The sequence below is a fragment of the Falco punctatus genome, assembly GCF_963210335.1.
Source record: "Falco punctatus genome assembly, chromosome: 4".
NCBI lineage: Eukaryota > Metazoa > Chordata > Aves > Falconiformes > Falconidae > Falco > Falco punctatus.
Window position 1 is genome coordinate 8,390,166 of NC_137583.1, and position 24,280 is coordinate 8,414,445.

At 43.9% G+C, this 24,280-nt stretch overlaps 2 protein-coding genes across 4 annotated transcripts in view; one reads left to right on the forward strand and one right to left on the reverse strand.

Annotated features, from left to right (window-relative positions):
* USP4 (ubiquitin specific peptidase 4) overlaps nucleotides 1-14,725 on the forward strand; it is a 44,305-nt gene extending 29,580 nt beyond the window's left edge. For all 3 annotated transcript variants that reach the window (XM_080385432.1, XM_080385434.1, XM_080385433.1), the window contains 9 exons: nucleotides 7,927-8,118; nucleotides 8,682-8,770; nucleotides 9,715-9,930; nucleotides 10,008-10,078; nucleotides 10,669-10,784; nucleotides 11,675-11,824; nucleotides 12,529-12,632; nucleotides 14,175-14,263; nucleotides 14,386-14,725. In XM_080385432.1, coding sequence (XP_080241558.1) covers nucleotides 7,927-8,118; nucleotides 8,682-8,770; nucleotides 9,715-9,930; nucleotides 10,008-10,078; nucleotides 10,669-10,784; nucleotides 11,675-11,824; nucleotides 12,529-12,632; nucleotides 14,175-14,263; nucleotides 14,386-14,487 — 1,129 coding nt within the window. In that variant the 3' untranslated portion in view covers nucleotides 14,488-14,725. The remainder of the gene's footprint in view (nucleotides 1-7,926; nucleotides 8,119-8,681; nucleotides 8,771-9,714; nucleotides 9,931-10,007; nucleotides 10,079-10,668; nucleotides 10,785-11,674; nucleotides 11,825-12,528; nucleotides 12,633-14,174; nucleotides 14,264-14,385) is intronic.
* A 4,291-nt stretch (nucleotides 14,726-19,016) lies between these two features.
* On the reverse strand, nucleotides 19,017-24,226 carry EMC3 (ER membrane protein complex subunit 3). The gene is made up of 8 exons (XM_080385452.1): nucleotides 23,980-24,226; nucleotides 23,720-23,777; nucleotides 23,039-23,132; nucleotides 22,238-22,342; nucleotides 21,694-21,775; nucleotides 21,463-21,542; nucleotides 20,788-20,870; nucleotides 19,017-19,256 (listed from the first exon to the last, which is right to left on the reverse strand). Exons 1-8 carry the CDS (start codon nucleotides 24,132-24,134, stop codon nucleotides 19,128-19,130), a joined length of 786 nt encoding a protein of 261 aa, XP_080241578.1. The 5' UTR covers nucleotides 24,135-24,226; the 3' UTR covers nucleotides 19,017-19,127.
* Nucleotides 24,227-24,280: the final 54 nt, after the last annotated feature.

The following is a 24,280-nucleotide window of genomic DNA, read 5'->3' on the forward strand; positions in this document are numbered from 1 at the left end:
AGCTGGGTTGATGTAACTGGAATCAGAAGGTAACCTGGGCCAGGATATAGGATAGTGTTAAAATAACTGTTCTCTTGTCTGGCGTGGAGTGCCATGTTGCTCTGCACACAGCTGTCCTGGGGTACCTGTGGAAGCCTCTCAGGAGTAGGGCAGGGGTGGGTTAAACAGAAATTTCTCATATGTTCCTCAAGCTGTTACATTTCTAGTAGAAGTTACCAACTGTAAGGTGTCGGGTCAGGCCTTGCTGCCTTCCTGAAGATGTTGCGTGATGCGTGGCTGAAGAATGTGGCATATGGTGGTTGTATGTTCAGATTGCTGCTGCTGGTAACCTCAGGAGTTTTTGATATCCCAGCAACTTGCTTATTTTCTTAGATTACAGGCAGATATCTCACTGTTTATTAAATGGAGGAATAAAAAACTTTGGAAAAAAGATCTTATGTTTTCCAAAATCTTCCACCTTTAAAGTACAAACTTGTTTCCACTTGAGACTAAAAATATGTAATTGAAATGACGTATAGTTGAGAAACGTTTTATTTCCCCAAAGACAGTGAAGGCTTGAGTGCCCACTGAAAAGCATTTTGTTCTTTTGATTTTAAATTAAGGTCAATTCTTTATTAAGTGACAGGAAAAGACTTGCTGTTTATGATTTGAGGGATGGCTCTGTATGGCTGCATAGTCCACAAAATGTTCAGTTTGGAAAAGATCCTCTTGTGCTGACTGGTGACGTAGTTGTGGCGTGTATCACTAGTTACACTGAATAATGTGTATCTCTTCTGTTCCTGAAAGAAAACTGTCTTTGTATTGATTAATGAAGGGGAACAGCTGCCTTTTTATTAGAAAGTATAGCTGTGTAATGTTTTAAAGTGACAGTATTTTCACCCCAAAATCACAATTTAAATAAATAACAACCTAAAAGAGATTAAATAAATCAGTGTGAACCCATCAGAATTTTATTTGCACACTAAGATGGGCTGATGATGTATCCATTTATTAGCAAGGAAGAAACCTTCTGGAAGCTGTTTGCCTACTATGTTTTGAAAACAGATTTTTTTTTCTAAGGTTTGTTTGAATCATTTAATTGCCATATGTAGTAAGGCTAAAACGTATCAGCTTCTAGGAGAACAAATTGCAGAAAATATTAAGTTTTTAGTAGCATTACTGATGTTACAAATTGAGTATTTTGGTTTGTTTTTTTTTTAATTGAAATTGAAAACTGCAGCATTTCAGGTTATTGTGCTCACAGTGCAGCAAAATTACGTGAGAGGCATGTCAGCTGTCAGGTGGGAAAAACAAACTGGAGAGGGGTAAGGTAATTATGGCATTAACATGTAGGCGGGCTTGTTACCTGGTACACAGCACCCATTCTCACAATGAGTCAAGGTATTTCTATACCTTTATTCCAGTTTGTACAAGGTAGTGAGCTAGGTGCTGAGCCGCAAATGCCTAACTCACTGATGGTCAAAACTTTGTACTATTTATACAGTTCAGAAAGCAAAGTTACCAGCCTTCATTGCTTACAAGTTACAGAATTCCTTCAATATGTAATACTCAGTTTCCTGTTTATCAAGTAATTCTCTTGCTTCTGGTGTTAATTAGTTTGCATGCTCTGTCTCAACTTCTTTTTGGGTCTGGAAGGGTTTCTTGAGTCGGTAGTTGTGGTCTTCCCCTGCTGGCATTGCCTTTCCCCTGGTTGGTGCTGCTTGTGGTAGACTTCCAGTCAGCTCATTCATCTTGTGACGTACTTTACTCCTTTAAACAAAGAACTTGTTGGTGCTTAATGAAGCACTTAGCAGGACATGCAAAAGTGCTTATATCTTGAACTGACTATTAACAATTAATTTGCTCTAATTGTTTTAATGTTAACCTACTAATAGTACATTCAATTATTAATCATTTGATATCAATGGTACCTTTTGCAGGGTGTGTTCTTAGGTACTAAATGTTAACCTAGATGGGTTTGAAGCTGACATATACTATGCAACTTGGGATATGACTGAGGACCATTATGTTAATAATTTGTATTTAAATAAACATGTTATTCACTGTCTCATGTACTTGAACCATCCTAATTAATGTTTTATTGATCTCATCACTTTTACATACTGATCATCTGTTCCTGTTTTTCAGTAATGTCCAGTGGCAATACTTCCCCGTTGGCAAACTGTAATGTGTACATCTCATCACTTGTTTTAAGCAATTGAAGTTAGATGCAAAGTTTCTTTCACTGATGAGAAAATGAAATACAAAGAAGTAAGCAATTCAAAATAGAATTAAATTAGTACAGCATATTCAGAAATAGGTTTCTCAAGTGTATATTTCCCAAACTTGTATTTTAAAATTGCAGGCTGCTCAGTGGGTCCTGTTGATTTTTGAGGCATTTTCCTGAAGGAATTTGCTGCTTAATCTTTGAATTTGGGTGTGCTCACAGATCTTTTCTTTTGTTCCTTCCTGATAGCCACACACAGAATTGCAAGAGAAGCTGTGCTAAACTGAAGACAGTGCCCTTCCATGCCTCAAGCTAGTGTTAAATCATCTTTTTTAATGGTGTAGCAGTTTCCTCACCTGAAGAGTACTTCTCCCTTCCACTGACAGAAACAAACCAAAGTTGTGTTAGTAATCATCTGTGGTCCTTTGCTGGAGTCTGAGAATGCAAGGAATGAGTGTGTAATGATAGGGAAAGCTACAAAGTCTTTAGGCTCTGGTTTAGTGAGCAGCTGCCATTGAATTTTTCCTTTGTTTCTTGCTCTCCTTGTCCCCTTCTCAACAGGACTTTGCTCAGAGTCCAGCAGATCTTCGACCCGTGATCACCTGGGTGTCAGTCTCCTGTAACAGAAATCAGTTGTTTCAATGGTTCTGAAGCTTTAGGGTCTTGTAGTAATCTAAACTGGCAGTTCTTGCCTTCTGTATGTTTTGTAGCATCACCTTAAGTTGTCTCAGGACTGAAAAACTGAAAATGGCCAGTCTCTTGCAATATTTCTCCATGTTTGCTTTGCTGAAAGTGGTAGCCAGGCCTGGGTCTGCATGTGACAATACCCTGTTGGTTCAACAGGCTTCTGATTTTAGAATATTGTGCACTAGCCAGCTAGCAACAGGTCTCAATTCAGAATTCAAGGAAGAGCCTAATCTAATACTGTAGAAGATCTGGGCCACAGCAGGGACGTGATTTTAAAACAAACAAAAAAAGTCACTACTCTTGTACTGGTGTCTTGCTTTTGACACCAATGTCTGTTAAATCTCTGCTTTTAATTTAGGCCTCTATATTGGTTGGTTACTGAGTAGAATATAGATTTCCATGAAATGCTTCACTTGTAAATGTCACTGAGCAGGAACTCATGCTATGTTGCAGTAGGAGTAGCACAGCTGGAATGCGCTTTGTTGTTTTTTGTATTTGCTTGACAGAGGAGGCATGGTCTGCAAGCATTGTAGTCCCGGCTAATGTTGATGAATATTTGTGAAATATGTGATAGATGGGATGTATAGAATAATGAGCTTGCATGTTTTTTTAGGAGCTTTCAGTGGTCAGACAAGCTGTATTTTTTCCGGTTTTCGCCATAGGGATGTGAGGGAAGAGTCGTTCAGCCTTCTGTGGTTTTTGCAGGGCACCTTTGACACCTTGAGACATGCACTGTGAATTTTCACATCCCACTAAAGTGGTGGGAAGTGCTGAATCTTGTGGGGAGGGGAAGAATTGGACTCCATTTGGAATTTAAGCTGAATGGACAGTGATTTTTTTTGGGGAAAAAAAAATTAAAAATCTGGCCTGGATGGCTAAGATAGATTTGTCCTTTCAGCTGTTCAGTTTCTGGCTCATCAGTTCTTGTGATTATTAAGATATTGAGGTATTAACGTTACTTGTTGTGCTCTCTGATAGTCAAACTTCAAAAAGAAGAAATGCAAATGTTACTGGGCTTCTTGATATTTAAGTGACTTTAACTGTCAGATGCATCCCAAAATGAACCTGGCACAAAAGGACAAAACTATGCATTTTCTTTTTCAGGTCAGCTGAAAGGGAAGGAGAATTTGGGGCTAGAATTCTCCAAGCCTATTCTGTCACAAGGCTTTGCACTCATCTCTTTCTCATCATGACAGGCTTGGAAACGTAGGGTAGTTCTGATGCAAGATGCGTTAGTATTTAGCATCAGAGAAAAAGGTGAGACTCTTGCAGAAATTAAGGGGTTTGTTACAAGACCTGAAGCAAGATCACTGGCACAGTGTGTAGGGGCAGTGCAGCCAAAGAATGGTGGGAGTAACCTGCCTCTCACCACATTGTAAATGTTTCCTGGAGGCATGTTGTTCCTGCCAGAGGTCAGGGAGATCTGTGGCAAATGATCAGAACGTCAGTAATGTAAAGGTGGTCTGCAAATCAATTTGACAGTGGTTGTTCAGTGTTTGTGCTGAATGCTCTCATTCTCCAGGCTAAGCAGAGAACAGCATTCAGCACATAACCGAAACGCTTACTATTTCTTTTTCTTAGGTTCTGTGAAGTCCAGCCCCACTAGGACCTCCGGCTCCCGCTCCAATGTAACACCCACACATGCACCATGCTGGTGATATCACATCACCCAGGGATCCTGCTGGAGCTTGGGGCCGGCCTACAAGGGGTCAGGTAAGTACCACTTGAAAACAACCTCCGCAGCCCATTTCAAGGGTATCACTCTTAGTATTTCTTCTTAGTTCTAAAGGCCTAAGAAGAAAAATGTTTTCATGGATAAACTAGATACCCCTGTTCTCTTAGCCTGGCTAATGGGGCATATATTGTAATAAGTATCATTTACATTGATAAAAGTTTCACAAATTGATTTGCAGGTCACCTTTAACCTATGAAAGTGTGCATATTTGAATAATTTAGTTTGCCATACATACCATGTTTGCTGCCTTCTCTTACAACATGCTGTGTGTTACTAGATGAGTTTGTGGTCTTGAAAAACCATGAGTGGCTGCAGAAATGTCAGGTTTGTTCACGTGATTGAGGCTACAAAAATTATTAAAGTGAATTAGGTCAGCAAACCTGCTAGTCTAGTAGCTTTATGTGAAATGTTTGACATGTGTGAGATATTGTAGCAGACTGATCTAGGAAGTTTGTTCTCACTTGCTCAAATTATAGTTTTCTTATTGGAAATAAGGATTTTTATCCTTTCCAGAATGAGTTTCTGTGTTTCAGGGTTTTTTTTAGGCTTAGTAAAAAATACTGCTCGTTGAATTCCCTCATCCTTTTTAATCTTACTCCTCTGTAAGACTGGCAAAATCCTGTGACCAACTTGAACAGGGCAAACTACCTGTTGTGTGAAAGTTTATTTGCACCTTCTTATCTCCTAGTTTACTTGTTTATATATGTTCTGGCATTATGGAAGAAAGAACAGATTAGGAGTATTTCCACTTCTTAGAAGAGATCAGAGTATGTGCAGCATTTTCACCCAGGTTTTTTCCAGTTCTCTGTTCATTCTTATTGTCAGCCTTTGAACCTATTGTAATCTCTCAGCGGCATCTCTGCGTTGGTGTGCAGTAGTAATCCTGTTCAGACAGATGTGTTTGTCAGCTTCTTCAGTGACATTTTTTTTTCTATCCTTCTCTGTTCTCTTACAAAATATACTTCTTTTCTTGGTTGTTGCTATAGGCTGACTTGTGATCCACATAGTGTTTTCCAGCTGGACTTTATATAGCGGCACTTGGGAGGGAATGTTTCAGTAATATACAACATGTATATTAGACTGGTGCTTAGCTCAGTATTTTTTGCTTTCAATGCCCTTTCACATCGCTTTGCCTTGTCTTCCTGTAGTTTTTCGTGCTCCTTGTGTGCTTGCTTGACTTAAGTTTGCAAGGGAATGAAAGTTACCTACTTCACTGCTCACTGCCTCCTTTCTGAATTATAACCACAGCCCTGAAGACTTCATAATGCTGATGAAGACTAGTCAAATCCTGCCCTATTGCTTAGTAGTTTTCAGATGCTTTTCAGAGTTATGAATTATAGAGGCAACCAGGCAATATACAGTGTGGTAGCAGCTGAGCTAATAACTCTGACTTCTAAAACCATGTCATATAGTGTGGTGTAGCGTCATCTTTATGTTCTACTATTTCAATTAAGTTGTAAGATACAGAATTACAGTGTATTTCTAGTAATTCCCAGTATCAGCTCTACAGCCTTCCTTAAATTATAGATAAAGTATTATATCTTAGATTATTTTTTTTTTTTTAGAAAGGATGTCTGTTGCTCAAGAGATTCAGAAAATGACAGATCCTGATTCTGATAAGTCTGCCTCTAATAAGAGTATGTCGAAGCTGTTCTGAGGTGGAGTGGGTAGAATGACACTTGAGTAACCAAACTTGTTACGTTGCAGTGAGAAGTATGTGAGATGGTCTTTTGCAAAGTGTTACAGGGGTACAGCATGCTGGCTGTTTGTGATGGGTGACATCTGTGTATGGGTAATACTTAAAGTGGGTTTTTTCTGTTCCGTCACATGGGTTGGGCTTCATTCAGGTGCATGCAGAGCACAGTGTAGGCAGTGTGAGAGGCAGGCATGAGAATGTTGAGGAACATGTGTATGTTGTGTACTGATCTGTTTTATAGGAGTTGAGCTTAAGGACTGGAGACAAGCATAGGACCTGGAGTTAATTGTAGATGATATTCTGGGACCGAGTATGTTTTTTTGTTACTGAAACAGTGCTAAGTAAAATAATTCACCTTTTGGTGGCGCTCTTTCCCAGGAAACATTAGGTGTGAACTGTATCCGGTGCTGGTGTCCAGCTGAATAGCGTTGACAGCCTAGAAAACCTCAACTGCCACTTGCATTGGACTGTCCTATGCTGATGCTGATCTCTAATGCGCTTGGTGGTCTGGGCTGGGACTCTGGAAGGATATTTTTCTTTATGTACTTTTCTGACTTGGTGCAAGCCCCAAGCTGGGATTCCTTTTTGTTTAAGTAGGATGGAGCAGAACTACAACTCTGAAATTTGTTCTCCTCCCTGCTCTACAAGAGCATTTTGAACACAGGAATAGAAAAATGTTTCTTGACTCTTAAGAGAAGGGAAGCATCTTGTCTAATGTAAGAGAGCTGTGAAGAGTTGGTACATTCAGATATGTGATTGTGTTCTTGGTCATTTTGCATAGCGACATCATTCATGAAATCTTTCTTTCTTTTTCAGTTTTAAGATCAGTCTGGACAGGTGACTCACCAAATTTAAGAACAGTGTGGCTTGGCATTCCTGAAAATGAATCTTTTGTAATGAGTAGTCCTGAAGTGAGCAGTGTGATAGTGTTGGACCACGTGGTTTCTTGTGACTGTGATATCTGCAAATACCTCATTTGCTGTTTCGCCCAGTAGCACAAGCTGTTTCTTGGTCTCCTCACTGTTCTCCAGAGCTGTTTGTTTTCTTTCAGAATGTTTTTCTCCTGTGTGTTTACTGTCCTTAGATTTTTCTGTGAAATTTCCTGTGATATTTCCAAACTCCTGGTTTTCTGAAACGTTGGCAGCTCAGTGATGTGAGCTCAGGCCATTATCTGTACGAGAGGCTGTGAGAATGCACAACCCAAGGTATCAAGAGGGTTTCTTTCTCCAGAGGGAACAAATTCTGTCCAAGGGATTTAAAATTGCATTTAGTATTTTTCACTGATGCCATGATCTGGTTGAAGCAGCATGTTGTTGTCAGGGGAATGTCTTGAGAGGTGAGTGGCAGTAGGGATGTGAATTAGGAATAAAGACAGAGGGAAGGTGGCAGTTGAGTTGTTGGTGGTTATGTATACTGTGTCATTGTAAGCCATGGGAGAAGTTCAGGAAAACTGCTCTGTAGCATGAAGACAGAGTACAACCCTTTCCGTCCTTCTCAGGAGGACCTGGTGGAGAGACTTGTTGGACTGAGTTCATATTGGTTCTACCTGTTGTGCTTCTTGGCAGTGGAAATAACCCATAGAAATACCTGTCTCTCAAACAGGTATGAAGTTTGCAAGCCAAGTGAGGATGGCTCGGAGTGTGTTACTCTCTCTGTTTACTTTCGGGAAAAGACAATGAGGCAATCCAGCAATACTTCAGGGACCGTACTCTTTGGTCAGCCACTATTAATATCTGTGCTGAAACACAAACTCACTGTGGACCACTTGTACAGTGTGGTTTTGGAGCAGATCAGGTAAGTCATGTCTTTGAATCCCATGTAAAGTTCTAGCGGTTGCCTGTCCAATTACACTGTATTAGGATTACTGCATCTTTGTTAACAGGAAGAATTTTCCTTGATTTTTAAATTTGTATGTGGCTTGTAAACCAGGATTTGCATTGCGTTAGTGTCTGGAGGCCCCAGGGACATTTCAAGGCCCTGGGTTTTTTCGGCTCTCTGAAAGCAGGCTGTGAGATAATACTGGTGGTAGTCACAAGGGAAACTACCTACTTTGTGTGGCAAAATGGGTCAGGAGCAGAACTCAGGCCATGTGCTTTCAGAAGGGGCCACTGTAACTTATATTTGCCTTTTCCATCTACCGCCAGTAAAACTTGGAACAAGCAGCGAGAACAGAGACTTACTGAATTGTTTTGGTTTGACTCATTCTGAGAGTTCTTGGCCTGTAAATGGTACTATGCAGGATGGGTCCGGTTTGCTGAGTGGGATTGGACAGCAAAAACTGATGATGGAGAGGGGTGCTGTTATTCTGATGTACAGCTTCAGTATGATTGTGTGATAAACATATTCCCTCTCTTTAGCCGCTACGTGAAACTCCCTTTGGCAGAAGAATACTCTACAACCTGCCCAGACAAAGGAACCTGCAATGGCTCCAATGGTGTGGTTGAAGGTACGGTTGTTTCAAAATTGCCCGGAAGCTTTCTAGCACTTAAAGCTTTTTATTAGCATTTGGCTTAGGCTCTAGCAGGTTGGTTTTTTTCACAGTGATTAAACCATGCTGTTGCGTAATTTCTGCATGGTGTGGTGAGGACTCTAGACCATTTTCCTTCCAAGGGAGATCAGATGCGTGTAAGCAGCAGTGGGAGAACAAGGTGTGGTGTGCGTTCATGTTGACCAATGTTAGGGAAGTCACTGCTTCCCTATTAGGTGTTCCTCCTTCCTCCCCAGGCAACTCCTTTACTAATACGCTTCTTGGTGATGAAAACTGGCCTGTTAGGTGACAAAGACAGGTTCTGGAGAAATAAAGTGGAAATGGACCTATTCATGGACCTAGAATCATGAGGTCTCTTTCCTAGGGTAGATGCTTACAAGAAAGGTTTTAACACTGATGGCAAATGCAGTTTCTCTTTCCTCTTTGAAAGCACTCAGTTGTGCTGCTGTGAGAGTAACAACTGGAACAAGTTAAATAGGACATTTTAAATGGGCGAAAAAGTCCACCCATTTTTGCCAAAGAATGGAAATAACTTTCCTGGAGACTTACGTACTCTGTTCTGTAAGAGACCCAGCTGCAACCTTGCTGATTCTTTCTTGGGCTGTTTATTAGGGTGTGCTAGCAGAAGGTATGATCATTAACCTATTGTGAACCGAGCACTCTCAATCATGTCTGATACTAAGATAACTCGGCACATCACCTGGCATCTGATAAAGGAAAAAATACAACTTCAGATGCAGTGGTTAGCATGCACAGATTTCTTTTTCTGTGTGTCTTTTAATTGCTTTCTGAGTAATTAGTGTGTGTCGTAACAGGCTCATGCAAACAGCTGTCTGTGTGAGGTGTCAGTCTAAACTTTCACTGAAGCTCTTCAATGTTGTGCTTGTTTTAAATTTTGCCAGGTGACATTGAAGAGATGGAACATCAGGACAGTGGACAGGAAGGCAAGGAAAAGCTGGCAGAAGTTGATCCCTGCCACTGTGAGGGCTATATGCAGGTGGACTCAGCAAGAGACCTGCAGCCTTGCAAGAAGCAGCATTTCACTTTTAGCCTCGTGAATTCCTCTGGGACCTCCGAGATAAACTCGATTGTAGAAGGAAAAATCTTAAAATTGAATGGTAATTACTGTTTTTCTGTCTTCTTTTTTCTTCCTTCTCCTTACACCTTTGCAATAAATGTTTCTTCTTTCTTGTAGCTTTTTCTGCCCTTGCTATTGACTGGGATTCTGATACGCGGAGGCTACTTTTTGATGAACAGGAGGCACAGGTTGTAGTATGCTCTTTTCATAAATAGTCTTTATGTAGGCTTGCATAGTGCTTAAAAGATGACAGTAAATGGTGAAATGTAGCAGAGCTCCCTTGATAAAAATTGAGTCACCAGCATGAGATACGTTTACTTAAAATCTTGTAGTGATAAGGTCTATAGATCTGTAATTTCTGTTGTTTCCAGTGTGTTCTGAAAAGCAGACATTTTCATTTCAGGGCTAAGTACTCTAGTTCTAAGTCCACTCAACAAGCAAAGCAAACAAATCCCCAAAACTTGAAAGAAACCTGAAAGCAAATTTATAGAGCATAATAGAAAGCTCAGTATACTTTTTGTGAGTTCTGCTGGATCGGGTATTGTAACAGAATAACCTGTTGTTACTCTTGGAAAAAAAAACTCAAACCCCACAAACTTTGAAGTAAGGACATACGCTTTCTCTTACGGACTGTTCATAACACAAGGAAGGAGTGGCTGGAAACTTCGTTGTGTGGGTCAGAAACAGGCAGCATTGTGAAGGTGACCATCTTCCTTTTTGCGATGTTAAGGATTAAAGATTATGTGGAATTGAATAAAGCACACATCTCTTTCACTAGGCATTTGAAAAGCATGGAAGTATGCTACAGCCGCAGAAGAAGAAGGCTGTGGTAGCCCTCAGAGACTGCATAGAGCTCTTCACTACTATGGAAACGCTTGGTGAACACGACCCGTGGTAAGAGCCTCTGTCTGCCTCCTATGTTTATTGTGAAATGCTAATAACTGTTTGAGTTCACACTGTTTGTCGTGGGATTCTGATAATTTCCTGGGACTATCCTTTTGTCTTCATCTGTGAGAAGTCTCATCAGTTCTGTGTCAAGTCATTGACTTAATAGGCTGCGCATGTGGGTTAATAAAAACGTATTAGTTTCCTGCCTTTATTTTAAAAATAGCCTGATCTTTGGAAGCTACATGCCCACTGGCACTATTTTTGATTCTCCAGCATACATCTGTCAGAGGAAGCAGTTGCGGTAGTAAAAGAGCAAAAGCATGTGGCTACCTTAGGGTTTAATCCTGTATTATTTCTAGCTCGAACTGGTCCTAACCCACTGCTAACTCTACCAAAAATCCCTAGTCCAGAGGGGCTAGGTACGGCAGATACTAAGTGACCAAAGTGTGATTGCTGTGTGTGCAGAAGATCTTTGGAGGTTGTTTGCTCGCTGTGTAAGAAAATAACTTACAGTGTAGTAGGTGATTGTTGGTTATTAATTTCCAATTACATGCTATAGATGTATTTGCAACTGTTACCTGTTTGAGCTGCATTAGGAGATAATAAAGAAGTAACGGGCCCTTCAAATCTTTTTTTTTTTAATTTACAAAAGAAAAAATAATCTTTGTACAATGCTCAGTTAACACACTTGCCATAGGACATTTTGCCTATAAGTAAAAGCAAGTTGCAGTTTGGAAACCTCTGAGGAAGTGTGTTCACCTACATATTCCACAGCCAAAAAAGCCTTCTGTAAGGCAGGGACTGTACTGCACTGTTGAGGCACCTTTTAATGGAAGGCCAAAAGCTTCTCTTTTTAACATAATCATTCATTTCCTTGCTTGTTACTCTTTTCCCAGGTACTGCCCTAACTGTAAGAAACATCAACAGGCCACAAAGAAGTTTGACTTGTGGTCTTTGCCCAGGATTTTGGTAGTACATTTAAAACGATTCTCATACAGCAGATACTGGAGGGATAAACTTGACACTGTTGTGGAATTCCCCATCAGGTAGGATTTTTCCCTCACACTAGGGGGAGCTTGAAGAAGCTGGTCAAGAGAAATCTACTTCTGATGTTACTGTTGGGTGGGCTTGTTATTAAAACTGTAACTGGAACACCTCTGTCTTCTGGATTTGAACTGCAAGACAACAGGCATTAGTTGCGTTTGTTGGGGTTTTTTTTTTTGGGGGGGGGGTTTGCTAATCTTAGTAAACTCTACACATCTCAAAGAACACTAGTTACTAGGAGGTACTGTGTCTTGTGAAATTAAGTTAAAGCCATGTGATTCTGCTGAACCAAAAGAATCCTCTAGAGAGGATTAAGCAAATTTGTTGGGCAGAACTGCACTTATGTAGTACTGAGGATTGCACAAGAACAGGATGAAAGCCTGTCGCATTCCTCTGCTTCTGCTTGTCAGTATCCTGTTGCAGGATGAAGCATATTCCTTACTACTCCTGTTTCACTTTTCATGCCTACACAGGGACGCTCTGAACTGTCTTTTATTCACCACCTCCCTCTAAATCTTTTGGCAGGGCCTGATGTGTTTACCAGGACCTACCCTGTGTGGGAGGGGTAACATGTCTGGCCATTGAGCAGCAGAGTGCAGCACTTCTGCATGCAGGCAGCACTGGCGCAGAACTTCACTGGTGTCATGCATCACTTTTTAGAAAGTACTAGTTACTGATGTACTGATACTTTTGGTTTTCCTTCCAGGGGTTTAAACATGTCTGAGTTTGTCTGCGACCCAAGAGCAGGCTCATATGTTTATGACCTCATTGCAGTTTCCAATCACTATGGTGCCATGGGAGTAGGCCACTGTGAGTAACTGCTTCCATGTCCTTTGTGTGCAAGGAAATACAGGTGGAGGGGTCATGGGAGGGCTTTGTGTGTTGGAGACCTGCAGCAGCCCTCACCAAGCGTGTCTAGTCCAAAACTTACCTGTGCTCTGTGTGCAGGTGAATATAATCTTGGAAGGTAAAGTCCTTCCTATTAGGATTTGCAGAGCAGCTAGCCAGTCTGTGTAGTTTGCAGCTGCCCGAGGTCTGTGGGACCTTGATTATTAGTTATTAGAGTGTGTGGTGGTGTTCCATAGTTTGAGTGGAGTCAAGATTTTTCAATGACAAACATGAAATTGTGGAAAGGAGCTTCTTACTGAAGAGTGTCTTCAGCGTAAGCTGTCAGTTTAACTCCAAGACTCAGCTTCTTGCCCTGCAGCGTGCCAGAGGGCAGCTGGTTGTCTGGTGTGGGTGCAACATCACAGAGCAGGGATTGCCAGCGGTTGAGCCAGCCAAGCAGGAGCTTGCTGAGTTCCCTCAGTGTTGGTGAGACAAGGTCTGATGAGCAGCAGTCACCCATTGGCCAGGAAGGCAGAGCAGAGGGCATAGCTTGTCATGAAGCTGGGTCTGATGCCTTTCTGCATTTCCTACCCTGAATTCTGTTTGCTGCAACACCAATTTAAAGCACTTTTTTTTTTTTCTCTTTCATTTTCCTGTGTTCCATCTTTTTCTAAAACAAGCCACAAACAAACGTGTAGTTCTTGGGATCTCTTTGTTGCACAGCTGGTACTAGCTTGCAATAGAATGTCTCTACCTTTCCATTGGCAAAGGTTCACATGGCAGGGAAAATGTCATGCCATCAGGAGAAAAAAACCCCGTCCTTTGTTATTTATGACAAGTCTGAATTTTCTGTCACTGATCTTGTTGCGACATAGATGAAATGCATCTGTAGTGGAGTTCCCTGTATCAGGTGTCTGTGCAGGTCCATGCTGTAGGTGACACTTTTAAAACCACCTGGAAGTGGCTTACTACATGGATGAACTCCCATTTGGCAATATATGTGCTTAACTCGTAGCGTATGTCACCATAGGGTAGCAGTGGCTGAAGGGGGTATATTTTGGGATTGGAGATCATAGTCAAGTAGATGTCTTGGTTGGAAGGGACTTTGCAGGACTCTAGTCCAACTTCCTTTTTGAGCAAGGACTCTTGCAAGCACTAGATCAGATCTGTCATCATCAGAAAACTTCTTTCATGTGAAAATGCAGAGTCTTAAACTGTGCATTTGGGAAAGCTCTGGCTCAAGGGAGGTGAACAAAACACTGTAATCTTTCTCCCAAGGTTCTTTGCCCTACATCTCAGCTATCAGGGGTAAGTCTGGTATGTGTTCTAGACTAGCTGGACCCAGCTAGTGTGTTCTAGAAGATGAGTATGTTGGTGAACCGGGTTTGGGGTAGTTAAAACTAGCTCTTGGCCTTGCGTGCACGCTCAGTTTGCATCTGGAGTGTGGCTAGTGCAGCACAGCTGGAGTGGCGTTACCTGCTGTTCTTCCCTGGAGTACTGAGCTGCAGTTTCTTCTCCTGACAGACACCGCCTACGCAAAGAACAAAGTGGATGGCAAGTGGTACTACTTTGATGACAGCAGTGTATTGTTGGCTTCAGAAGACCAAATAGTGGTGAGTATTTGGCCTGAGGCTAATCTAAGTTTGTGGTAAAAGTGTGGTTCCCTGCTTTGGGCATTACATTCCCAGCCAAGCTGTGTGGATTGTTTCAGATGGTTTTCTTCTTTGTTTGGTAGACAAAAGCTGCGTATGTGCTGTTTTATCAGCGCCGGAATAGTGAGGAACACACTGCCCCATCTCCTCCCCAAGAAGAGTGTGACGGCATGGATACCAACTAAACATCACCTCCAGCACTTGGCCACCATGTTAGCGGTTGCTCTTCTAAAGCCATGCCTGAGGCGTCTGAAAATTTTTCTTCCTTCTGTAGGAGTCAAGCAGAAAATCTAGCACTGAAAGTTTCAGTGCTGGGGGTTGCAGAATAGCACTGGAGAGCCAGGAGTAGGTGCTGACACCTGGGTATTTAGAGGCCAAAAATAATATATATTGGAGCTTCAATAAAGTTCTTTATAAAATCTGGCTGAGCTGTGTGGCTAGAGGCAGGGGTCGGGGCTGAGCTGGGCTGGGGCTGTTGCTCTTGGGCTGAGGGTTGTAGCTGGGGTCAGGAGAGTGTACAGCCTGAGCTGGAGGCCACGTCACAGCTGAGCCTTGCAGGGACCCGTGGAGGAATATGGTGGGTACAGTTCTGTGAATCAGTGTGGGGGCCTCCTGCCAGCTCTCTGGTGTTGCTGCCTGTGTCAGGGAGGCTTGTTGCACATTTCTGGAAGCTCAGTTCAAATCTCTGTGTGTCTAGCCTGGCTGTTGCAGTCTCTGCCATCATACCTTGGTCCCCTTGCTAAGCCGCAAACATTTCTCATGTCCTTTCACTAAATGCATTTGAGGCTCTTCTGGGTGGTTTTGACTCCGCCTTTTTCATGTGAACACTGAATCCTGTAACGTAGGAAGCTTTGCTGGAAGTGAACCGTACCTGTCTACAGTATGGCGTATGTGCAGGCTGATCTGCGCAGCGATGCAGGATACAGCTGTTCTGGCTCTGGCTCCCGTTCTTCCGCAGAGAAAATATCATCCATAAAGTATGGAAAATACGGAAAATACCATCCCTAAGGTGATTTCTTGTCCTCTCCATCCATCTACACCCTCACTTCCAGGCTGCTCTGTAAGCACTTTTCTGCCTCCACCATTTATCCTATGGTTTGTACAGTGGCAGCATTTTTATTTCTTTTTGCTCATTTATGTGACTCCTTAGAGCTTTTTCTCCAGTGAAGCTCAGCACTGTGTCCCCAGAGCTGTCACCTCTAAGGATGACAGCCCAATGCAATGGATTGTGTGAATTTTCATCCTTTTCTCTTAGAACTTTTGGGTTTTTTGGACATGTTCTTGCAGCCTTTCTCCTCCTCCCTTGAGCACTGCCCTGTAGATCCCCCACCCCATCAATCTTCTCTGAGGCTGCAGGTGTGACGGTCCTGTTTGAGGTCTCTTTGCCTTAGCTGTTCAATAGTTCTGCTTCCTCCTTTTGGTGCAACTGACAAATGCTCTTCCCTCTGTCCTCTTCTACTGTCTGTGTTAATTGAAGGACTAAAGTCCAGCTTTCTTCTTGAGTGAGGACTCCTGTGGGCACTAGATCAGGTCAGCCCTCAGTGGAGAACCGGTCTTCCGTGTGAAAAATAAGAAAAAAATCTAGAGCCTTAGTCTATGCTTTTTAGGGAAAGATCTAGCTCAAGGTGGTGAACCAAACAGGAGGGGTTTTCAGGCCAAAAAGCTAAGACAAGCTACTGCGTTTTTTCCCCCCAAAATGCGTGCTTGCAGCCCCTTGGTCTTCTGTGCACAGTCCCTGTGGCTTCATTGCTGGCCAGTCATCCACTGACCTCCAAATATGCCAGTTCAGCTCCTCCACAGCTCTTGGCCACAAGCCCCAGAGGAAACTGTTGTGTGCCCGTCCCTGCACTTCTGCTGTGCTGCAGCTGAGCAAAAGCCCGGCCAGTGACTTGATGGCTTCTGCTCTGGGCAGTGGGAAGGGAGGATGGCACCGTGCAGCCCCTTAGCCAGGGCACTGGAAAGGCGATAGAGAAGAGGAGAGAGGGCTGCCTCTAGCTGGCACGGTAGTGTTGTGATCCTCTGCTGCAGAGTTTTGCTTTTAAAGCATTGAAATTTGAATTTTGAGGTCAGAATTGCTTATTTGCTTCTGCTGTGCTGGTTTTGGGGCTGTTTGGGATTTTTACAACTCTTAATACTGTATTTCTGTTTTTTCCCTCATTACTGAGGGGAGCATCCAAAAAGCATTTTTTAAGCTGTAGCACTGCACTGAATTACTCTGATCAGCATTTTTATTGTTTTTGTTCATTTTTACCTTGAAAGAAAATCATGTGGGCATTCCAAAATAGGGACAAGAGGAAGGAGAGGGGAGCAAAAGACCTTTTAAAAAGAAAATCAATCTGAAATACCCTTTGTTCTCCTCCTCACCTCCCCACCCGTGCTGACACTGAGAAACACATCAGTGGGGCTAAATCTCCGATGCTCAGATGCTGAACAGACTGTTGTACTGCAGAAAAAGTGGCCCAGCTCTTACTTTCTCTGCCTCTGAGCTGATGGGCTTCGGCTGGTGTGTGTGTGCTGTAATACAGAGCTGTTTTTTAGACTAGCACTTTGTAAGTGGCTGGCTCTATTGTACAAACAGGAAAATTAAAGTGTGGTTTGCACTGAAACTGGGTTTTGTTGTGTTTTCGGCTTTTGTTTTATGACCTGAGGCTGCTGATGGCGGGATACCTGGTGCTCCAGGAGTCTCTCCCTGCTCTGCCAGTGGGGATTTGGGAGAAAAGCAGCTGTTGCCTGCACCATGCTCTGCTTCGGAGAGTTTGTGCTCCCTCCAGGGTTGCCTTTTCTCACCTGGGGCACTGGTACCTGGTGCTGTAGCAAAGCCTGTCCTTGCCTTTCTGTGGCACTGGGCAGCGTCAGCTGTGGCTTCCTCATTCCTCTTCCCCAGTGGATCAGGGGTGGTCCTGGCTGCCTTCTGTCAGTTTTCTCCAGGGGTATCTGGGCTGCCTGTGGCTGTACCGCTGAGATAGTTGTCCTGTGGTCACTGCAATTTCCTCCTCAAGGCAACCTGAGCGCATACACGAGACCAGGCTGGAAAAGTTAAGGCTGAGGCAGTTAAGCACAAGAGGCTTGTGTGCATTTGGCGTTGGTGTGTGCACAGGGAGTCTGGGGGATTGTCAAAATCTTGCAGGTCAAGGCGGGCTGTGAAGCCCCAGTAAGAAGGTTTGAAGTCTTCATGTTGCAATAATAGCAGAGGGGCCTGATCTTAGCTGGAGCCTCAGAGAGGGTTAGAGGAGCCTTAATGTAGATCAGCAGGGGGTGAGCTTCGCTATGAAATGCTGACCTCCAAAGCCTGGCATGAAACATCACAGGCAGAAGGGAAAGCAAAGTGGCAGCTTTCTTATGGGGAGGTGTTTGGGTATTCCCGTCAGCGTGTGGGCTTGCAGGAAGGGCTTATGCAAGAACTCCAAGGGTAAGAAGCGAAAACTCCCCACTGCACAAGGCAGGGGAAAATGACCTGAAACACAAGCTGTGTCAGTGAAGCACCGTTAATAGCATTCAGGAAAGAGGTCTCTGAGGCAGACAAGAACATCTCTGAGCTAAGGCTCCTGTTCAGAGGGGAGATGATTTTGGTGTAAGAACAGAAAACAGGCTGCGTCTCAGTCCTGGCTCAGCTCCTGCTTCGAAGAGGGTGTGCAATTTCACCCCAAGAAAAAGGGCCCAGAATAAAGAGGAGGGAAGAAAACAACAGCCACAGTGTGGGAGAGCTTCTGTTAAGAAGCGTTTCCCCAGGTTAGGACTCTGCTCCCTGGGGAAGACATCTGAGGAGCTCCTGCAGAAGGACAAACCAGGAGCAATTGCTCCCTGTTCTCTACAGGGCGAGAAGATGCTCAGGCAAGTGGCTTAAAACAGGGTATTTATTTTCAGTAAATAACCGAGTGGGGACTACAGGGAGCAGCCAGGCACCCTTGCTAGGTGTACATCCTGCTGCTAGTGGGGCAGGCGGGAGGGGCCTGGGGGCAATCTGAGGTGCTTATAAATGGACTTGGGTAGGATTAAATTAACGGGGAAACAGTGCGTGTGTTTGCTACCTCTGCATGGAAACGCCACCTCTGGCTCCCTGCTGCCCAAAGACCTCTGAGGAGCTGCTCTGCCCAGGAACGGCAGCAGCAAAGAGGGGGCCAGAAGGTGCCCCCATGACCCCTGGTGCATCCAGCAGTGGGTTGACCAGGGCAGAAGCAAGCAGATGGGATTTTGCAGCACTGGGGAGCCTTGGTGCAGGCTTGGATACAAGAAGGCGGCGAGCTGTCCCGTGCTTTGCTATGGGCAAGTGGCAAGTATCTCCCTCTTGCTTTTGCTTCTCAGAAAGTTTCAAGCCCCAATTATTCTAACAGGAAAAAAAATAATAAAGTATAAAGAGGAAGGACAACCACTGCTTTCAGAAACAGAATCCTCATGCTGCTTTGAAGATGTGATAGATACGTTGTTGCTGTCAGTTTTGAATTACTAATGGAATGATGTTGTCTTAATTTTTCAAAAGCAAAGGATAAGAAATGGGCACTATTTGTACTTTTTTGGTCTCATGAAGTTTTAAGTTGCTTAACTCAAGCAAGCTTTCTCTGTGTGTACTACAACTATAATTTTTGAGGTCTTTTCTCCAGCATACGTTTCCTTCGAAGAGAAACACAACTCCAGCTAGAGACCCATACCGAGAGCCTTCGGCTCAAATACAACATACTCAGTTCTGGGGCTCGAATCAAAGATAAAAAACTGCAGCTCTGAACATGGTGTTTTTCTTTTATTCTCAACCTTGCTAAAATACATTATATAGTTTTAAGTAACTTTTCAAATTACTTTTACAAGAAGAGGCAAAAGCTTATTCTCAAATTCAGAAGATGGAGGTCTGAAGTTCTTCCTTAAACATGCCTTCAAAATGGAGGTCTTTTGCCATGAGCTCTTCTTCTACATCTTCTAAGGCCCACTGATGATCAGTCAATTCTAAAGCTTCCCATTCTGTCTGCATTGACAATACACAGAGGCAGAGAAAGGAGAGCAACACACTGTTAAAGTAGTTTGACAAGAGCTATGCATAGTGCTTACCTTCAAAACTGCAACAAAAAACCAAGTTCCATTAAGAATGGGGCAGTCCTGTCAACTCTCTGAAACTGGGTGGTTTACACTTGGGTATTAGATAGTTGGTCAATACTGGTACATCACAGAAATTAGAAAAACTACATCACGTACTTATTTGAAAGCCATCCAACTTTCTGGAGTAGTCCATTTCTTCTGAAACAGCTGTCTACAGAAACACAGCCAGTTCTGTTCTGGGGGGTCACGTGCTTCCTGGTTAGTTAATTTTTTTGGTTCGGAGACATTTAATAAGAACAGTTACAGGCCAAAAAGTTTGCTACTGATCACTGATTTGATATGCCTCATTAGACTGTTCTCCAACCAACAAGCTCCTTGGAACTGCAGTTTATTAATTCATTAAGCCAGGCATTCATAGCAGTATGAGAAGTATCTCCCTTGCTGCTCGTTTTCCACCACCTATGAACACAGTATCTCCTCCTCTTAGCCCTTTAAGCATTGCTCCAGTCAGCATTGTGGAATAAGCTGCATACAGTGTGCAAAACCACGTCATGTGATGCCCAGCAAGAGATTTTTACTTCTTGGCCAGAATGCTTCTCCTGCAATATGGGCTTGTTTTCTTTGTTGCTGCTGGGTTTAGGTCCCTACAGGGCTGAACAGCAAAATTGCTCTGGCTCACTAGTACCGGAAAAAGTGGAGGGGTACTGGCTGAAATAGCACCTCAGTGCCAGGTTTGTGACGGAACAGTCCCTGCTGGAGCAGAGCTGCAGGCTGCAGCCATCCTGCTTCCCTGGCTGAGCCTCTGGTGGGGTGATGTGGGTTGTTTTAATCAGGAATGTTATTCAATACAAGAAACTGCAGAAGCAGACCATCCTGGCTTCCCAGGCGGCAGGCTGTGTGTGGATAAATCTCTACTACAGCAAGTAAAAACAGAAAACAGGACCTTCCCTTCACTCATAAACTAGGGCTGTGAAAGGTAGAATGAGTGTAGTAAGTGCCTACAGAGACTGCTTAGGACAAGTTCAAAACACAGTCAAATCCTGGTAGATTTTCTGTTGAGTTAACTTGCTTATTGGTTTGTTGGGGTTTTTTTACCCAAGTTCCATCATGTGCCTGCAGGACTTGTACTCAGCTGCACTAGTAACAACTTTTTGGGAGCCAGCTTCTGCTTGGAACTAGATCTCAAGGGAAAGAAAAAAATCTTCCTCTGCAAGAGCACAAGATGGCACGTGATTTCAGCTTTTGTATCAGGAATGACTAACTAATCAGGCTTACTTCAGGGTATGAGTGCTCTGCCAGACCCAGGGCAACTTTCATACCCTTCATCAGTTGTCAGCTCTAATTTTAGGAACAGGAATCCAGAGCAATTCCCTTACTTGACACAGGGAGAGGCCAAGTTTACACAGAGCCTAAGATCCTGTAAGTTTACAGCAAACAGGAGTGCAGTGGGAATACTGTACCTTAAATGCTTTGTTAGTGTCTGCTGGCATGGCCATTGCTGCTCCTGTCATTTGTTCTTGCATCACCCTGGACTGATCTGCAGCTACAAGAGAAATGAGGGGTTGATTTTTGTGTCATTTAAACAGCACTTCTCGGAGCACAGTGCCACCAAGCTGGTTTCTACCTATAGACTAGAACGCTGCAGAAACACCCAGAATGCAATACTAATGTGCCAGAAAGTTCTGACAAGACATCTTGTTCCCAAGCCCTACATCTTAGCTAAGTTTACATAAATATGTGACAAATTGAGAAGAGTAGTCTTCTACATTTCCAGTACCCCCCAAAACAGTACCTGTCCTGCATCTAGCATTAAGAAACCTTTGCAGCTTTCCTTAAAAATGACACTTGCTAGAAGTAAAAGCCAACCTGAGAGCAAAATTTCTGTACAACAATTTGACGGGAAGGAAAGTTAATTACCATGGAAGTTTACTAGCAGTTGGCCAGTGGCTGGTGCAGGTTTGGATTTTTGCTGCAGGTGATGTCAAACCTGGCCAGTGGAGAGTAATCTCGCAGAAGCGAGAGAGGCTTTCAAGAGCTCTTTGGCTGGAAATTTAGAAATCCTTCCCTAGCCTCCCTCAGAAGTCATCCCATGGAAGAAGCAGCCAGCTCTTTCACAGAAATGTGAAATGTCTTACCGTTATCTTGGCCCAGGATGAGAGTATAAATGCTTCTGAGTCCAAACACATTCAAGAAGTACCAGGAAGCAGAGCTCACCCTGATAAATCAGAACAAGCATGGTTGATTTCAGTTCAAAGCTGGCTCGTGATCTCATTTCAGAATCACGCACAGACCATTCAAGGGTTATTAACACATTCAAAATTTTCCAAGGGAGTATTTGACCTCTCTTGCTGAGGATACAGGCTTACCAGGATGCATCTAAAGTGAGCAGTTCAATTCCCTGCTGCAGCATTGGTTTAAAACGCAGCGTCAGAGGAAATGGGACCTTTGCTGCAGGATAAAAAAAAAAAAAAAAAAAAGAAAAAAGAAAAAAGCCTAGCTTCACAAAGTGACACTACGTAATTGCAAAGCAAATGGCAAAGTGAGTAGATAGTTCTATTCCACAGTAACCAACTCCCTGGACGAGTTCAGAGGAAAATGCCCTGTGTCAACCTGAAATTTAGGCAGTTTTAATAAATTTAAATATTGGTTTTGCCACTACAATTGTTCGCAAATACACAAGCTATTTTCTTTGTGACTGTGGCTGGTACTGTGAAAACAGTTTTCCCTTCTTTGCTATGGAGCAAGCAAATCAATACAGTTCATGTAGTGAATAGTGGCAGTGCCACAAGCCAAATTCATGCTGCTTCTAATCAACTGCTTTCAAGTAGAGCAGCAAATCTCTGATGCAGCCCAGACCCTTAAGGTCATCATCACAAACACGGCCAGACCCACGTTATTCCAGACGCTTACTTGTGACAAATCCTGAAAATGTCATGTTGATCCAACCACCGATGAGGATCATAGGCAGAACGTTGGTTACATTCCCTTTCATCATATCTGTCAACATGGTAGGATCTGCAAATGATAGATTTGATGTAAAGTAGCAGTATATCACAATAAAGGGAAACAAGACATTACTTCACCAGTATCAGCTATTTTAATTAAGAAACTGCATGAGAGATAAGTCCTATCCTATTACCTAGCCCTTATCTATTTGCCACTGTTGTAAAATACTTTGCAAAATGAGAGGAGCAGCCAGTGTGGCAGTGGCTGCTTTGTCTGTTTGACAGACTGCTGTGTCTGACCTATTTCTTTGCTTCCCCTGTTTGACCCCATCCCTTGCTCCAGACTGCTGAACTTGCTTGACCCCTCTGTGAGCTGATGTAGCTAGAAAAGGGACAATGAACTATCCAGCTAATTTGCTGCTGAGGACTTTGGTTGTGTTAATATGTTAAATCAGTTTAGAGAAGGTCCTGCAGGAGCTGGTGCAAAAAAGTGAGAGCAGGAGTTCCCATTTCTGGCAACACTTGTGGTTGTGGTCTTGAGAGATGCTGCAGGCAGCTGGAGGTTAAAGTTATGCGAGATGAAGTGACTTAAGTGTTGCTACCAAATAGAGGGATCTTGCTCCTCCCCTCCTCCCCAATACCCAGCTGCACAGTCCCACCCCCTCCCTCACATTCACTGAACTCTTGGCGAGTTGATTCACCTTCCTTACCTTGGCAGAAAATTACAGGTTTTCTGCCTGGCTATGAATATGGTACTTTAACATACCTGTCATTGGTGAAGGAGGCACTACCTTTCTTTTTGTTTTCTTAAAAAATCCATCCTCTGGGTTATTAAAAAAATATTTCCGGGTCAGGAAAGACTGAAAACAAAAAAAAGCCAATGCCAACACCATAAGAAATGAAAGGACAGAAGCATTACTTCTTGCTCAAACACGCAGTCATCTTACGAGCTTTCACGACACGTCCTTCTTTCTTGGCGAGGTATTTCCCCGCCTGTATGCTCTAAAGCTCCTCGCTTTTCTGTTTCCCTGGATTCAGAGTGCCGCCTCTCCAGCTTTCTAAATTTCTTAAAATAATTCTAAGAATTCTCTGAAGAAGAAGCCAGGCTTGCTGGTTCAGTACTGATACCGGTCCATTGGACATTGTCATTCCCCCAGCTGACTTCTGGATTTTGCAATTACATATTTAGCAGCAGCTGAGCCAATATGAGCGACTGATTTTTAGCTCAGCAAACATTACAGCTGACATTGTACGACCACGCCGTTATCCCAAGTTTTTATTAAAGCCCTGGGACCCCGCGGGCCACTAGTGTGGTATCAGATACAGCCGCCCAGCATCCGAGAGCATCTCTACCCACGGCGCTCCGCTAATACAGCTTCTCGCTTCGTGCTTCTTTCCGAGTTACCCTCTTCGTAAAGCATAAAACCATTCGCGCAGGCCCGTGTACCTGTTTTGGAATGTATTTTCCATTTTCCCGAAGGACTCTGCTCCGAATCAGGACTTGGCTGGAAAAGAGACATGTGGCGTTAGCGGCACGGCCGCAGGCGGGAGCGGGCCTGCCGCTGCCCTCCCCGGCCGGCGGGCGGCAGCCGGGCCGGGGGAACCGCGGGGAAGGCAGATGCGAGGCGGCGCCAGGTCCTCCGCGGCTGAGGGGGCCCGGGCTCGGGCGGGGCCCGGGCCGAGGGGGGCCCCGGCGGCGGCCCTGACCTGTCGGACACCTGCTCCTGCGTGAGCCTCTTGTCGCTCTGGAGGAGGATGGAGACGTAGTGCCGGATCATGCCCACGAAGAAGGTGATGAAGACGATGGGCAGCACCACCCACAGCCGGATGTTGGAGTCCAGCAGCAGCTCGGGCTCGCTCATCGTGGCGGCGCCGCTCCCGGACCCGGACCCGGCTCCGGCCGCCACCGGGCCGCCCCCAGGCCCCGGCTCCGCTTCCGCTTCCGCGCCCGGCCCTTCCGCCCGCCGCCGGAAGGGCAGGGCCGCGCGCCACTGGCGGGAAGCTCGAG